General features: G+C 39.6%; 1 protein-coding gene across 1 annotated transcript in view; it reads right to left on the bottom strand.

Moving 5' to 3' along the window:
• The window catches only part of TOP2B (DNA topoisomerase II beta), a 51,042-nt gene that overhangs the window by 20,488 nt on the left and 14,941 nt on the right, over positions 1–15,613 (bottom strand). The window contains exons 6-19 of the mRNA XM_056857880.1: positions 11,586–11,683; positions 10,129–10,341; positions 9,857–10,030; positions 9,628–9,729; positions 9,409–9,546; positions 8,529–8,667; positions 7,900–8,057; positions 7,690–7,815; positions 6,051–6,161; positions 3,607–3,712; positions 2,883–2,992; positions 1,195–1,287; positions 983–1,097; positions 241–362 (exon numbers count right to left, since the gene is read on the bottom strand). Of these exons, the coding sequence (XP_056713858.1) occupies positions 241–362; positions 983–1,097; positions 1,195–1,287; positions 2,883–2,992; positions 3,607–3,712; positions 6,051–6,161; positions 7,690–7,815; positions 7,900–8,057; positions 8,529–8,667; positions 9,409–9,546; positions 9,628–9,729; positions 9,857–10,030; positions 10,129–10,341; positions 11,586–11,683 (1,805 nt within the window). The remainder of the gene's footprint in view (positions 1–240; positions 363–982; positions 1,098–1,194; positions 1,288–2,882; positions 2,993–3,606; positions 3,713–6,050; positions 6,162–7,689; positions 7,816–7,899; positions 8,058–8,528; positions 8,668–9,408; positions 9,547–9,627; positions 9,730–9,856; positions 10,031–10,128; positions 10,342–11,585; positions 11,684–15,613) is intronic.

Genomic DNA, 15,613 nt, shown 5'->3' with positions numbered 1-15,613 from the left:
CAGGCTGCCATGGGAGAGGGGAGGCAAGAAAGTTGCACTCCATACGTAGAAATCCTTCTGCCCATGGAAAAACTCTTAGGGATCTAAGCCATTGTCTACCCATCCATCCATTCTTGAAATCACTGCCACAGACAAAAGAAAGGGTTACTTTCCAAACTTGGTCCTGCTCAGTTATCCCAAACTAACCGCAGACTCAAAGACAAAAAGCACACATGCACAGGTTCCTTTATTCATACTCACCTCCCCATGGTGGTAGGCTGACATCTCAGCCACAGAACCAGCCAGCTGAGCAACTTTAACTTCACGTTTATCATTTCTCTTACAGCAAGTAAACAAAACCTTGCGTTGCCCAGGTTTAAAACCTGTGTTGAGGAATAAAATTATTTTAAAGTATTTTTCAAAATCTTATTCTTAGCTGGGCCAGTATCTTTCTAAACACAATTATAAAAAAGTGTCTTCTCCCCACCCTCACTTAAAAATAACTATAATTTGCATTATTCAAGCAAACTGTAGTTGGTGCTAACTGGGACTATCTTCCTCTTTCTCCTCCTCCCTGACCTTGTGATCTACCCACAGGAGTGTCCTGATCCACTTCTGGGTCTAAACCCACATTTTGAGAAACTCTGATTTAAATTACAATTTTAAGATCCAGTTCATGTGTCTGTTTTGGCCCAATGAGAACACAAGGCAACAGAAGCTGACACGGGGTTTTCCATGGACTGTTTTTATTAATGTTTACGGTTTTAATGACGCAAACTGTAAGCCACCTTAAGCCAAAACGTCAAAGGTGGTACGTAAATATTTTAATTGAAATAAACAAATAACCATTTAAAAGAGTGGGATAGTAATGTCTTATATCCATCTAGGGAGATTAATGATGACAACAACAAATTTGAGTAACCAGGGGACTCTTACTTTTCAAAACAATTATATCTACAAAGTGACATCAAAAAGATATAGGTCTCCATAAAATCCTACTGACCATCAACAAGAGATGGAATGGATCGCTCATTATCCGAGTTTGAGAAAAGAATCAACTCCTTGTTGATGAAATCATTGTAAGTTAGATGCTTTGTTGCTGTGCCATACAGAAATTGCTAAAAATAAATAAAAGTTGTTATTACTTTCAATGCCAACAAACATTTCCCTCTTAATACCGAAAATAACTTTCCCTCTTAATACTTGAAAAGATACCTCCGGTAATCCATGCAACCGACGTTGTCTTCTGTCTTCCATGAAATTTGTCAACCACTCTTTTCTATCATCAACTTTTTTCTTACTGAAGGCCTAAAAGATTTCATATAGGTTTAGCAGACACATTACAACTAGCAAACATGCACATTAACTAGAACCCTGAAAACCAATATCTATTAACATATACTGACTGATTGGCTGCTACTATTTTTAATATTTATATGATATGATACAATAAAGTTTATTGTTTGCATCCGAAGGCTATTACAACCTGTCATATAAAACCAAGTCATAAATGACAACATTAATATAAGACACGTTGAATGCTATTTTTTCTGCAAAACTGAAGGGTATATTTAATATATAGCATTGTACATTTTATTATATTTAATATTGTTTATGTTTTAATTGATCTGCCTTTTGTTTCACAATGTTATGAGTTTTGTTTGTCACCCTGAAGATAAACAGATAAACATGCAAGAGATAAACCTATAGAAAAGCTTCTCAGCAGAAGATTTTTCAAGCAACTATAACTATATTTGTAAATTATAGTAGCTATTAGCCATTGGCTATCCCTACTAAGAAAAAGTAAATTAGACAATTTATTTCTATTTCTGAAATTAATATTTTACTAGGAACCAGCAGATGAGAAGAACTGTGGGAAGGGAGAAGTCTAGGGAAGCCAGAGCCGTAGGCTAAGTTCTCTTCTCCAGAGTCAAAGTGTTTGGGTTAGCAAAGCAATTTCTCTACTCTTCTGTGCACAAAAGCACAACCCTCTCTTGGGACAGTTTTATAGGTAGCCAGGGAGGTCCTCTGACACCCACTATTAATTTGCATAAGGGTAAAGGATCCTGAGTAAAGATACATTCCTACACTGCCTTCCTCCCAATTTAGATGCGGACACCCCAGTTTACAAATAGATAAAATTCAAATGTTGATATATATGGCTGCTGCCACAGAATACCAGTGAAGCACACTGGGACAAAAACAACACCAACTTCACATACAAAGGCAAAACTTGTGATCTAGAATGCTACAATCAGGATCTCCCAGACACTTAAAGGCTAAAAGCAGCCACAGATGGGCCTGATTCAGATCAAGGCCAAAACACAGTAGAAGGGCCTTAATCTCCACCCCCATCCATTTCTTTCTTTCCATCTCAACTGCCAACTCAAAGCTGTTATTTGTCCTTCAGGGGGTAAAACATAAGTACCATATGAGTACAAGTATTCTCCCTTCAAAGGACGAACTACAATTCTGGGGAGACAACTGACATTTAGAAATGGCATGGGGTAAAGGAATAAGCTTCCATCTTCCAGATCCAGTTCACATCAAACCCTCCCATGGCTGCTTTTAATTATTATTATTTTTAAATGGAGAGGAGAGCCTAATCACAGATTGTTCAAAATAGGCAAGTTAGACCAGAAGGGCTAATGAAATGGGCAACAAAGACTATCAAGGGATTGGAACTTCTTTTCAGTAGGAATAATTTAACGGTTCAATCCTAAAAAGGTCTACTCAGGTCAATCCAATGGTGCTTACTCCCAGGAAAGCATTCTTAGGATTGTACTCTGTGTTAAAGTGCTTTATTCTGGGGGAGGGGGGAAGGCATCTGAGGAAACACTTGATAAGGTATGAAAAAACATGGAGCTAGCTGATAGAGATAAATTAACTAAGGGGATAGTTACCAAAGTAATGGCAGCATCATCTTCTGGACCAGCATACCGAAATAATATTCGATGTCTCTCCATATCTGCAAAATACTCTTTCGCTTCTTTAGCAGTACTGGTACCCAAACCTACATCAGTGAAAAAGAAAAAAAAAGAATATTTATTTAAGTAATCTTTCTTCTGATTTAAAATCAACTGAATGCAACCTAGAGGTGAAACATAAACAATTTACTCTATGTTAATAATTGTGTGTGTGTAAAGTGCCGTCAAGTCGCAGCCGACTTATGGCGACCCCTTACAGGGTTTTCATGGTAAGAGACTAACAGAGGTGGTTTGCCAGTGCCTTCCTCTGCGCAACAACCCTGGTATTCCTTGGTGGTCTCCCATCCAAATACTAACCAGGGCTGACCCTGCTTAGCTTCTGAGATCTGACGAGATCAGGCTAGCCTGGGCCATCCAGGTCAGGGCATGTTAATAATCACATTATTTTTAAAACAATTAGAGGCCCTGATGAAGTTAGAAGTTCACCATGAGTGTGCCACTGAAGAAAAAGTGAGTTTAGTTGATACCTAATTTGTTCCATCATTTTCAAAGGGACTTTAGCACAATCCTAGGTCCAACATTATTCAATGGGAATTACTTCTAGATAAGTGTTCAGAGATTGCTATGACTGGTCTGAGCCTGAATGTTTTAGTGTCATACAGTTGTTTTGGGAGGTGGGAACAAGATTGCTAATACAAACCTTTGTAGTATTTTATCTTCCATGCTTTGTAGTTCTCCATATGTTTTTTCCACTCATCAAACTCGGGTATGCTATAGAAGGAAAGTTCCTGCTTATTTTTGCTCACCTTAAAATAGAGATATACTAGTTAGTGTTTTTTTAATGAAAACTATTTCCATTATAGATTATTTAAGTTGTGATCTTTTTCCACACAAAGGAGAAATGGCCACATACACAGGAATATCTATATTGCTCAATAAATCTATTTATGCACACACACCCCATCATAAGCTCTAATACTGTTAAACAAAATCAACATAAAGTTTTATGAAGTTTCCTAGATTGTTATATACATGTATATTCTCAAATACTTTTGGTGGCTACATTTTCAGCATTCTTCTTTAAAATATTGTCGAAGGCTTTCACGGTCAGAGTTCATTGGTTCTTGTAGGTTATCCGGGCTGTGTAACCGTGGTCTTGGAATTTTCTTTCCTGACGTTTCGCCACCAACTGTGGCAGGCATCTTCAGAGTAGTAACACTGAAGGACAGTGTCTCTCAGTGTCAAGGGTGTAGGAAGAGTAATATATAGTCAGAAAGGGGTTGGGTTTGAGCTGAGTATTGTCCTGCAAAAGTAATGTGCTAATCATTGTCCTGTAAGTATCAAGATAATGTGCTAATGAGGGTATGGTATGTTAATATGGAACCATTGTATCCTGAAGTGATCTGTTAATGTGTGTAATCCAAAACTAATCTGCATGGCTATTGTTGAATGTTGTCTTTGTTAGTCTGGAGGTTTTCAGAACAGGAAGCCAAGACTTATTCATTCTTAAACTCTCCTCTTTTCTGTTAAAGTTGTGCTGATGTTTATGAATTTCAATGGCTTCTCTGTGCAATTTGACAAAATAGTTGGTAGAATTGTCCAGTCTTTCAGTGTCTTGGAATAAGACCCTGTGTCCTGTTTGTGTCAGTCCATGTTCAGCCACTGCTGATTTCTCAGGTTGGCCAAGTCTGCAGTATCTTTCGTGTTCTTTTATCCTTGTTTGTATGCTGCGTTTTGTGGTCCCGATGTGAACTTCTCCACAGCTGCAAGGTATACGATATACTCCTGCAGAGGTGAGGGGGTCTCTTTTGTCTTTTGCTGACCGTAGCATTTGTTGTATTTTCTTGGTGGGTTTAAACACTGTTTGTAGGTTATGTTTTTTCAAAAGTTTCTCCATCCTATCAGTGACTCCTTTAATAAATGGCAATTAATGGACCGTGCAAGACGGATCTGTGAACCACAGTTTCTCAAGGAAGAAACTAATCATCTAAATCACGCACTGCTAGCAAACGGCTATTCCAAGAATGAAATCAGCAGGGCCATTAAACCAAACAAAAATCAGAAAACTCAGGAAAAACAGTCTCCCATAGGAAAGGTATTCTTGCCATTTATTAAAGGAGTCATTCCAAGGCTCCTTTAATAAATTCCAAGACCACGGTTACACAGCCCGGATAACCTACAAGAACCAATTCATATTTAATTTTGTTGTTAAACTATGTACATCTGGGATTCCAGTTTCTGGTTGCACCTGAGGAAGGAAGAGGGGCTCAATGTGGGGCCAAGGCAGGAGAGGCACCTGATCAACCACCTCCCACAGCTGGAGGTGTACTGTTCCCACACAACACTGCTGACAAATCAGTGTAAGGAAGGGAAGGCAGCCAATTTCTCATCGCAGCAGCAACATTAGAAACATTTTCCTGGCAACCATCCCAGATGTGTAGGGCTGAGGAAGCCACAAGTGTGCCTGCAGAATTTTCAGGGATGGGGGAAGGGCAAAGAAGACTGCCCATACTTCTGTGGGAAGGGTGGAGCAGAGCTACAAGGCCTGCAAGGGCCTACTTAAACCCTCATCAGGGTCAGCTGAGAAACTCAAGCATGTCAACTTAGGTGGTCCCTCCAGAGACCTGAAGGGTGTTGACAAGGAGAAAGAAATGGCTGTTTGAGCCCCTTCCCCTTCTGAGCTGAGGCCCAAAAGGAAGTGAGTACATCTAAGCGGCCCCTTGTGGGTAGCGGGTGTGTTGTGACTACCAACTTGCCACAATAGGTTGCTTGCTTTGTTTTGGCTGTTCTTTCCTCATTCTATAAGGACTCCGTTTCATTGTGCGCGCGGGCGCATACATACATACATACATATACATATACATATACATACATACATTATATATATATATATATATATATATATATATATATATATATATATATATATATATATATATATATATATATATATATATATATATATAGTCAATATGCAATGAAATAGAGTCCTTATAGAATGAGGAAAGATATATATATGAAATGAAGTTAGAAAAAGTATACCCAGAAAATCTAACAAAGCATGTGCTGTTGCCAGTGATCTTTATTAGCTACAGTACGTTCATAGTGCATATCTGAAAAACATCCTACAGGCATGCAACGCACCTTTACGATAGGAGTAATGAACTCCTCAAGAAAACCATGCTTCAAAAGCGATGGCCAATTGTGATGAATAAAATTGATCAGCAAGCCTTTAATATGGGATCCATCCTGATCCTGAATATGAAAAGAAAATCATCAGTGAATGCTAAATGTCCTCACAAAAGATACATCAGCATTTTGTGGGAAATTTACAGGATAATGCTTTCATTGATTAACAATATTATATATATTTAATAATACTTCCATTAAATTTAATAACTGGGGAGCTCTGTGAGAGACAAATTAATGTTTGTGCCAAACATTCAGCTATGATAGGCATTTTTGTGCACAGTATTTTCCCAATCACATCACATTACATTACTGGCTTATTAATTTGGTGTGGATTCACATTGTATATACCACAAAGCACAGCTTGCCTAAGCCAATCCATCTATCAGATATCAGCTTGATGGTAGGAGTGGGAACATGCAATGCCTGATTTCTAGGGCAGAATAACAAAATGCAGGAGAAGAGATAGAGAAAAGAGTTGTGTCACCTAAGCCTACGTTCATATACCCATACCCCCTGGAAGCCTGGAGTCTGCCTGGCACCTATGGGAAAAGAGGTTTGCATTCACTCTGTGGTAGAAATGCAGAATCCTGCATTGACAAACTCACCCCACCCATTGGCTCTTCAATGGGTAGGGGGAAATTAGGTTGGTAACAGTTGAAAGAACCATAATGTGAGGCAGAAAGAAGAGTCGGTTTTTATAGCCTGTTTCTCTACCTTTAAGGAGTCTCAAAGCAGCTTATAATTGCCTTCTCTTCCCCTCCCCACAACAGACACCTTGTGAGGTAAGGTGGGGCTGAAAAGGTTCTGAGAGAACTGTGATTAGCCCATGAAGAGGAGTGGGGAAATAAAAACTGATTCTCCAGATCCACTGCTAATGTAGACGAGTGGGGAATCAAACCTGGTTATCCAGATTAGAGTCCGCCACTCTTACCCACTATACCACACTGGCTAAAATGGTTTGTGTGGATGGGCAAGGTTAGTACTCCAACCCAAGTCCTTGTAGTGCAAAAGGATAGATATCCCCAAGCCCCCATGTGCTCACTCTGCCACAGAATATGTGGCAGGAATATCAGGAATGCATTATTTTCTCTGTATGCATTTTGGCAGATGGGATCACACCAGCGAGGGCTACAGAATTTCATCCCATTTGGATGGCAATTAGGGCTGAAAATATGTTGTGCCTTTTACTGCGCCCGGAACAAGGGGCACCTTCTCCTATATAGCCAAGGAGAAGGATGCTCCCATAGGTGAGGTGCACAGCACCTGAGAATTTCATCCTAATTTGAGGTAAGACATTACAAGTGGGAATGTATTTTCCACTGAAACCAATGGAAGTGATTACTGAATTGATAAACGACCCAGAACATAGGACATACCAGTTTAAAGAATAAGAACAATATGAGCATCATCTGAACAAATAAACTTCCACATTTAGTTCTAGAATTTCAGAGGCCATTGTGAATCTAACACAATATCCAAAGGAGATCTTTTTTGTGCTGAATCAGTTTCTTCTTGCAGAGTTAGGTCAAAGGGTATTACAATCCAATAAACAAACATTTTGTGTGTGTTTGAATTTCACATCTTCACTGACCTGATCTGTCATGATCATAATCTTTCCATATCTTAGCGATTTCAGAGACTCAGGATCTTCATAACTTTTCTTGTATTGTAGACCTACTATTTTTATGATGTTATTGATTTCTGCATTTTCCATGATCTGGATAAAATGTAGACAAGCAACAGCTTAGAATGCATATATATTACCATCTAAACATTAAACCTTAACATTGATTTTCTTTACCTGTTTGTGAGATGCTTCCCGAACATTAAGCATTTTACCCCTAAGCGGAAAAACCCCATATCTGTCTCTTCCAATGACACCTAAGCCAGAGACAGCTAGGGATTTGGCCGAGTCTCCCTCAGTTAAAATCAAGGTACAATCCAAGGAATGTTTTCCACCTGAAAAGGGGTGGGGAAGGAGAGGAAAAGAGAAATAAAATTAAAGCAATCTTCAATCATAACTATATCTAATAATATAAGAAGTTTGCCCATTTTAAACAAAAACAGTCAACTCAGTCAAAAAGGCAAAAATACATATTCAGTATCAGTTATATTTATAAATAAACAAAAATTACTCTGGTTTGTCTAGCATTGAAGTATAACTGGCAACCATAATGCAGAAAAGAGGTTTGCCTTTGCACTGCTGTTTGCAACTTGCAAGGAAACACAAATAAAATATTTGGGGGGGGGGAATCTATCCTGAAAAATATCTATTTTGAAAAACACATTTCAGGAATTTTACTCTATAAATATTTATAGATTTACAGATTTTAGCAAACACTTATTTTCAGAACATTTATTTCTGGATGGAAAAAATAAACTGCATTTGCTCTGCACGGCAGTTCAGGATAGAAACTAGCAAGCTCTTACCAGCATCATTAGCATCATCAAGTTTGGGAATTCCCTTGATTTTGCTGTGTTTCACCGATGAACATTTTTTGTTCAACTGAGTCTGTGCCTTGAATTTCACCCAATTCAAGATGCTTTCTACAATACCACAGTTAGAAGCCTATAAGAAAAAATATCAAAGATCATACCATACTTGAGAATATTAAAACATAAAATTTCACCCTGATAAAGTAAAATAATGTACATAAAAGTCAGAATCCACTTTTTCCCTGTAAACTATTTACTGAATCAGAAAAAATAATACCCTTAGTTGTTCTTCCCACTTTTAATATTTTTGTTTTGTTAAAATAATTAAGATCATCATATAGACTAGAATTACAAGAACCATGTACCAATATATACTCGAGTATAAGCCGACCTGAATATAAGCCGAGGCACCTAATTTTACCACAAAAAACTGGGAAAACGTATTGACTCGAGTATAAGCCTAGGGTGGGAAATGCAGCAGCTACTGGTAAATTCCAAAATAAAAATAGATATCAATAAAATTACATTAATTGAGGCATCAGTAGGTTAAAAGGTTTTGAATCAACAATAACTTTAAAAGTACAAAAACCTTAGCTCAATCAGCAACCAAGCTAAGTGTGGTCAGCATATTGATGGCACCCTATTAAAAATCACAAGCGATTTCCCATAAGGGCTTCACACAGAAATTGAATAGCACAGGGGACAAGACTGAATCTTGTAGAACCTCACAAGGCACATCTCACAGTGTAGAAAACTTGCTGCCTACAGCAATATTCTGAATTCTTCCCACAAGGAACAACTGGAACCAGTCATCTTTCTCAGATGCAAACAGGCCCATTCTTTATATAAGTAGAAAGCAATATGCAATACTTACTGCTTTGAAAAATTTCTCTGATAGCTGGCATTTGGACCCAAAACTTTTAGGTTGAAGTGTCATGTTTTCTTTCGTTTGAGAATCAAAACTTGGGTTTTCAATGAGACAATTGATAAAAACCCATATGTGATTCTTTACCTGGTTAAAAAAGAAATTCAATGCTAATAATTAATTGATCTTTGTTTCTGGAAATTCTTTGAAATATGAGGATTAACTTGCCTGGAATGGTTTCACTGAAACACCAGCTTTGTTCTTCTTCTTCACCACTTCTATCAATTTTCCAACAATTTGATCTACAACATAATCAACGTGCCTACCACCCTTAAGGTAAAATAATAAAGACAAATAACAAAGAGAGAGAGAGGGAGAAATGTTTATATTTCTTAACTATAATTACATTTTTGTTGTTTACTCTTCTACCCACTCTAAGGCATGTAAAACAACTCACCTTTGTGGTAGCAATACTGTTGACAAAGCTAATTTGTTGAAATCCTTTTTCACTTAAAGTGAGACATACATCCCAGCGTTCATTTGCAAGTTCATGGATAACTTTCAGGGCAACTCCAGTTTCATCCAATTTATCTTTGACATAAAGATCAACATAACTACGGAAGCCATTCACCTATGATTCAACAAAAATAAAAATGACTTAAAATTTTGTATACTTCATGATTGCTTTTAAAGATTCAACTGCAGAAATATTTTACTTAAGCCTCTTACAGGTAGCTTCTTTCCATTAAGCAAAACTTTGACCCCTTTGCACGCTCCTGCTAAATCATAAGCTCTTCTTGTCATGAGGGCCACAATATCTTTGTCAAGTTTTTCCATCTTAAATTTAGCAAGATCTGGTTGGAATGTCACGCATGTGTAATCATCTCCTTCAAAATGCTTAATCTTGGGATCAGATGTCTTCATCATATTGTTCATCCAAGTCTTTGTGAAAAAAGAGATACATATCAGCAACATTTTTTCTGTATTCTGAAATAAGTATTGTGTACTTAGCAAAGGACTTAGCAAAGCCATAATATTCTTGTTTAAGAGTTTACATGCATAACTTCTTTGAGAAAAACAGCCTTAATGATTCAGTTTTCGTGTTTGTGTTTATTTGTGTCTTACATGGAAAACACTTAAGAATATTTAAAAGAAAAACACAATCAACTTATTTTACAAATGATGTATAAAGAATTAACATGGTGAGTTTGAACAGTGTGGTGTGACGATTAAGTGTTGGACTAGTATCTGGGAGAGCCAGGTTCAAATCCTCACTTGTGCCATGGAAGCTCACTGGGTGACCTTGGGCCAGTCACAAACTCTCAGCCTAGCCTACCTCATAGGGTTGTTGTGAAGATAAAATAGAGTAGAGGAGAATAATGTACGCTGCTTTGGGTCCCCACTGGGGAGAAAGGAATTAAATAAATTAATAATACTTTCCATGACATAATTAAAAGGAGTCTATAATATAACATGGTTGTGTAACACCGCTATAATAGGTCATCAACTCATAAATTAGGCCATCAGGCAAAGTTTGTCAACTCTAAACTATGTATCAAGAGACCTCACGTGAATTTCCAAACAGTTTTTCTTCACAAATGTTTCTTGAAAATTTCCAAATATATAAAATTTGTTCATTGTAAAGTTCAGAGTTTAAAATACTTCGGTACTATGCTACCAAATATTTCTATTGGCATCTTTTAGGAAAAAATAATGTTCATGACAGATGACCTATGACTGGAAACAGATATACATTATTTATAACAGAAAATGGCAGCACTGAAAATTTGAAACATTTCCCTATTAAGGGGCTTAGAACTAAACCATTGTGGCCATCTCTTTGTGAGAGCGTAGATCAGTTTGCCTGCAACCTGACCAGAAACTCAGTGAAATGGAAAATTAAGTTCTCCATCATAACTATTTTTGCAAAGATGTTGGCTCTTGACTAGGGCTAAGACAATTAACAAGGATCATATAAGTTGTATCGTTGTACAGAACTCAACTAGCTACTTCTCCAAATAAGGAAATTATCTTTTAAGTACAAAAGCACTAAACACATTATTCTGCTAATTGATACCGTCACAACAACTTAACACTGGATATATATTGTTTGTCATTATAAACCTCTAAAACTGTTTCTCAGCCAAATAACAGAGGCAAAAGGAATTCGAGGAAAACCAGCATACCTGTTTAAAACTGTGCTTGTATTCCTTGCAAGCAGTTTCAACTGTAAACTTTGTACTGAATATATTACAAAGTTTTGCACCGTAGCCATTACGGCCACCTGGAAAAACAAATAAGCATTATGTGTGGTGAAATGACACCTCACTCCAAAATCAATTTGGTTAAATGCACAAACTTAGAAGATAAAATGCTTAGTGTGCACTCTGATAATACTCAGAGGCTAGTTCAGCATAAAGTAGGTAGGCAAGAGACTACAGATCAAGTTTTTCCAGTTAGCTTTCTGTCTGCCTGACTAGGAAGATGCCAAGTTATATATCAATGGGCTAGGGTTGCCAAACTACAGGTGAGGGCTGGAGTTCTCCTAGAATTACAATTGATCTCCAGGCTAGAATTACAATTGATCTCCAGATCAGTTTCTCTGGAGAAAAATGACAGCTTTGGAGGGTGGCATCACATTTCCCTTCCCCAAATTCCACCCAGCCTAGAATACCCCCCAGGAATTTCCCACCCTCAAATTGGCAACTCTATAATGGGCCAACAGGGCTTTCTTCCAATAAAAAGGCATCACACTGACATTAGCTCAGCCTAATTGTTTAAAACAGGTAGAACAGGAAGGAACTGATGGGCCGTAAAGGACAGAACTCTGTCATTTGTGAGGGGTCTCAACTGGAAAATGTCAAGAAAGGCAATCTTGGCCTCGCCAAATCAGCCAAAGTGAACAGTCTAATTGAAGATGAAATAACTTCATCAAAAAGTCTGGGTAGGACCAGTTTTTAAAAATGGAAACAAATTTGAATAACTAAGATTATTCTGTCTGCCTCTTAATTCACTATCATAGAGGGTAAATTTGACTCATGAGTTTGCTGTATGGGTAACACGGGAGCATTATTGACATGCAATGTTGCATTTGGCAGGTGGCATGGGTATAAATATTTTAAATAAATAAATGATAAATAAATGCTGTGAAAGGAGCTGTTGATGATGCTACATTATCTCTTATTTATAGTTTTTTTGCTTTGTTTTGTACTTGGCTGCTAAGAGTACAGAAGACTGCAACAACGTTATGCCAGCGTGGCTGTGGCAGAGCAGCTGGAAATACAGTCAGATCACACAATCAGGACCAATGGTCTCTAATCATATACCATCAGTGGCTACCACATCTAAACAAGGGCATCTTTATGGACACAATGCATCAATTCATAGATTCGACATGAACGCTAGTTAGGAGGAACACATTTGGGCTTGCATCAGTGATGAACTAGTGCCACAACCAATGCTTTCCTTTCCCAATCAATCTATGGTATATATAAGAAGCAGGCCTGAGTGACTCTACTCCGAAGCAAATCCCATTTTAGTCAATGGGGCCATACCCCTGGAAAGTGTTCTCAGGATTGCAGTTGTAATCACTTCTCTACAGATCAGCTCTCTCTTCTCAAGGTATTCAAAGCTATAGTTTCAAACGATGTTTCTAATTCAGTATTTATGAAAGTAAGAAACAGAACTGGTGTTAAGCTAGGATACAGCTATAGCAACAGGACCGAACCAGGATCCTCTAGATTCGCTATAAATCAACAAGGTAGAATGAAGTAGCAAATTGAAGGGAAGAGCTTAACCCCAAATTATTTTTAAGCTTTTTTTTATCACAGTGGGGTTCCTTTAACAGCTACAAGGAGAAGAACTGCTAAAAATGGTTTAAAGGGGCAAGTATTGGTAGGAGTACCAATGGTTTTGTTAAAATCATATCCAAATCAGCTTCTAATCAAAGTAAAAGCAACAATATTCAACCTTTTTACACAGAACAATGCAACATGTAACAGAAATGTAAATTTAAACGGTAATGCTATTTTACTATTGGCTTTTAGGGGGGAAATAGAATGAGTCAAAATGGTCCCATGTATGATCAAAGTCTGAATTAGCATAGGTTTGCTGAAATCGGGGTTAATTGACTGCAACAGCAATGCCTGCTTTTTGGCATTCAGTGACTGAAAATGTTTAATAATAATATCAATTAATGCTTCAGACTCAACTAAAATCCCCATGTAATTACACAGATTTATTTTAATACTAAAACAACACATAATGGTAAAATATTTGAAAAACCAAAACAGAGACAAAGCTAAAATGATATGTACTGGGTTTTTCTTGTAAAGACAACCTGGATGGCCTAGGGCAGTGATGACGAACCTTTTAGAGACTGAGTGCCCAAACTGCAACCCCAAACCCTCTTATATATCGCAAAGTGCCAACACGGCAATTTAACATGAAGAATCCCCCTGAAGGAACCATGCAAAATAACAGTGGCGGGTTAGCTATGCACATGCTAATGGTTATGCAAACAGGAACAAAGGAGCAGGCGAGTGGGAGGGGTGGAATTTCTCCTTTTGCTTCGAGACCGTGAATAGGCAGTTTTAAATTCGCATTTTAAAAAAGAGCTTTTAGTGAACATCAAAACTGACCATGCATAAATGGCCAGGGTATCTGTTGTGGGGAGGGGAAGGTGATTGAAAGCCGGTTTGATTCTTCCTTAAGTGGTAGAGAAAGTCGGCATATAAAAACCAACTCTTCTTCAAAGCGAAACTTGATATTTGTAACTGAACCATCAGGGAAAGAGGTAAATGATTGGGGGAGAGACACCTGGCAACCCTAAGGCAAATATATGAAGCAAAACCTGCTCTATATTCAGAGGGTTCCGTCTGAAAAAAAACTCTGCAAGGGGGCTTATTGTTGAGTACTGAGGATCTGGATGGGGAAAATGTGCATCTGAATGGCAAATCCAATGCAAAACCTCCCATTCATAAATGGCCAATAACCCCCCATGCAGAGTTTTGAATCAAACATTGCTTTCCCCACCCCCCACCCCCCACCCCGAGCCCCGACCTCCTCCTCGCCGCCCGCCTTGGCGCTGCCGGCCCTCGAGCGCGCATTCAAAACCCGGCCGCGCTGTGAGGGGAGGGGGAGGGTGGCGCTTTACCTCACACACCACCTCTCTTGTGTGTGTGTGTGTGGGGGGAATAAACCAGAAATGGGGCGGTGAGGAGAGGCTTCGTGGTCGACCTTTGGTGGGGGTGGAGCCTCCTCTGCCGGCACGCGGGTAAGTGGCTCGGGACGGGACCGAAAGTCCAGGCGGGCGAGGCAGCGACGGATGGAAGCGGTGGAGAGAGAGCCAGCCCGCTTCCCGAGGGACGGGGCGAGGAACCGGCAAGCCAGCAGCCAGGAAAAGACGGAGCGCAGAGACGCGGCGGCGCGCTGCCGCACCCCAGCTGTAGCCCCGCCGCCCGGTCGCGCCTGCGCCAGTCAGAGGACTTGGCTGGGGGCGTGGGGAGGAGGGCAGGATGTTTCAGCCCTCCCTCTAGTCCCGCCCCCAAGACCTTATTAGGGCTGAAACATCCTGCCCTCCTCCCCACGCCCCCAGCCAAGTCCTCTGACTGGTGCAGGCGCGACCGAGCGGCGGGGCTACAGCTGGGGTGCGGCAGCGCGCCGCCGCGTCTCTGCGCTCCGTCTTTTCCTGGCTGCTGGCTTGCCGGTTCCTCGCCCCGTCCCTCGGGAAGCGGGCTGGCTCTCTCTCCACCTCTTCCATCCGTCGCTGCCTCGCCCGCCTGGACTTTCGGTCCCGTCCCGAGCCACTTACCCGCGTGCCAGCAGAGAGGGCTACGCATGCCAGGTCGGGCACGCGTGCCATAGGTTCGCCAACACGGGCCTAGGGTATCCTGATCTCATCAGATCTTAGACGTTAAGGAGGGTTGGCCCTGGCTAGTACTTGAATGGGCTATCACCAAGGAATACCATGGTCACTATGCAGAGGAAGGCAATGGCAAACCACTTCTGTTAGTCTCTTGCCTTGAAAACCGTACTGGGTTGCTATAACTCAACTGTGTCTTTACAGCATTTCCCACACATTTGTAAAGACTAAGCCCTCAGACACTGTATAAAAAAAAATCTGAGTTCCTTTTAAATTGCTTCTGAAGCTTTGTTCACTTTATATTTTTGTCTTGGAAGTTATTGCTATGTCTGGCCAAAGTTTCTAGTGTGA

This window comes from Euleptes europaea, chromosome 11 (assembly GCF_029931775.1).
Source record: "Euleptes europaea isolate rEulEur1 chromosome 11, rEulEur1.hap1, whole genome shotgun sequence".
Classification (NCBI taxonomy): domain Eukaryota; kingdom Metazoa; phylum Chordata; class Lepidosauria; order Squamata; family Sphaerodactylidae; genus Euleptes; species Euleptes europaea.
This window is presented reverse-complemented; position numbering and strand designations above follow the sequence as displayed.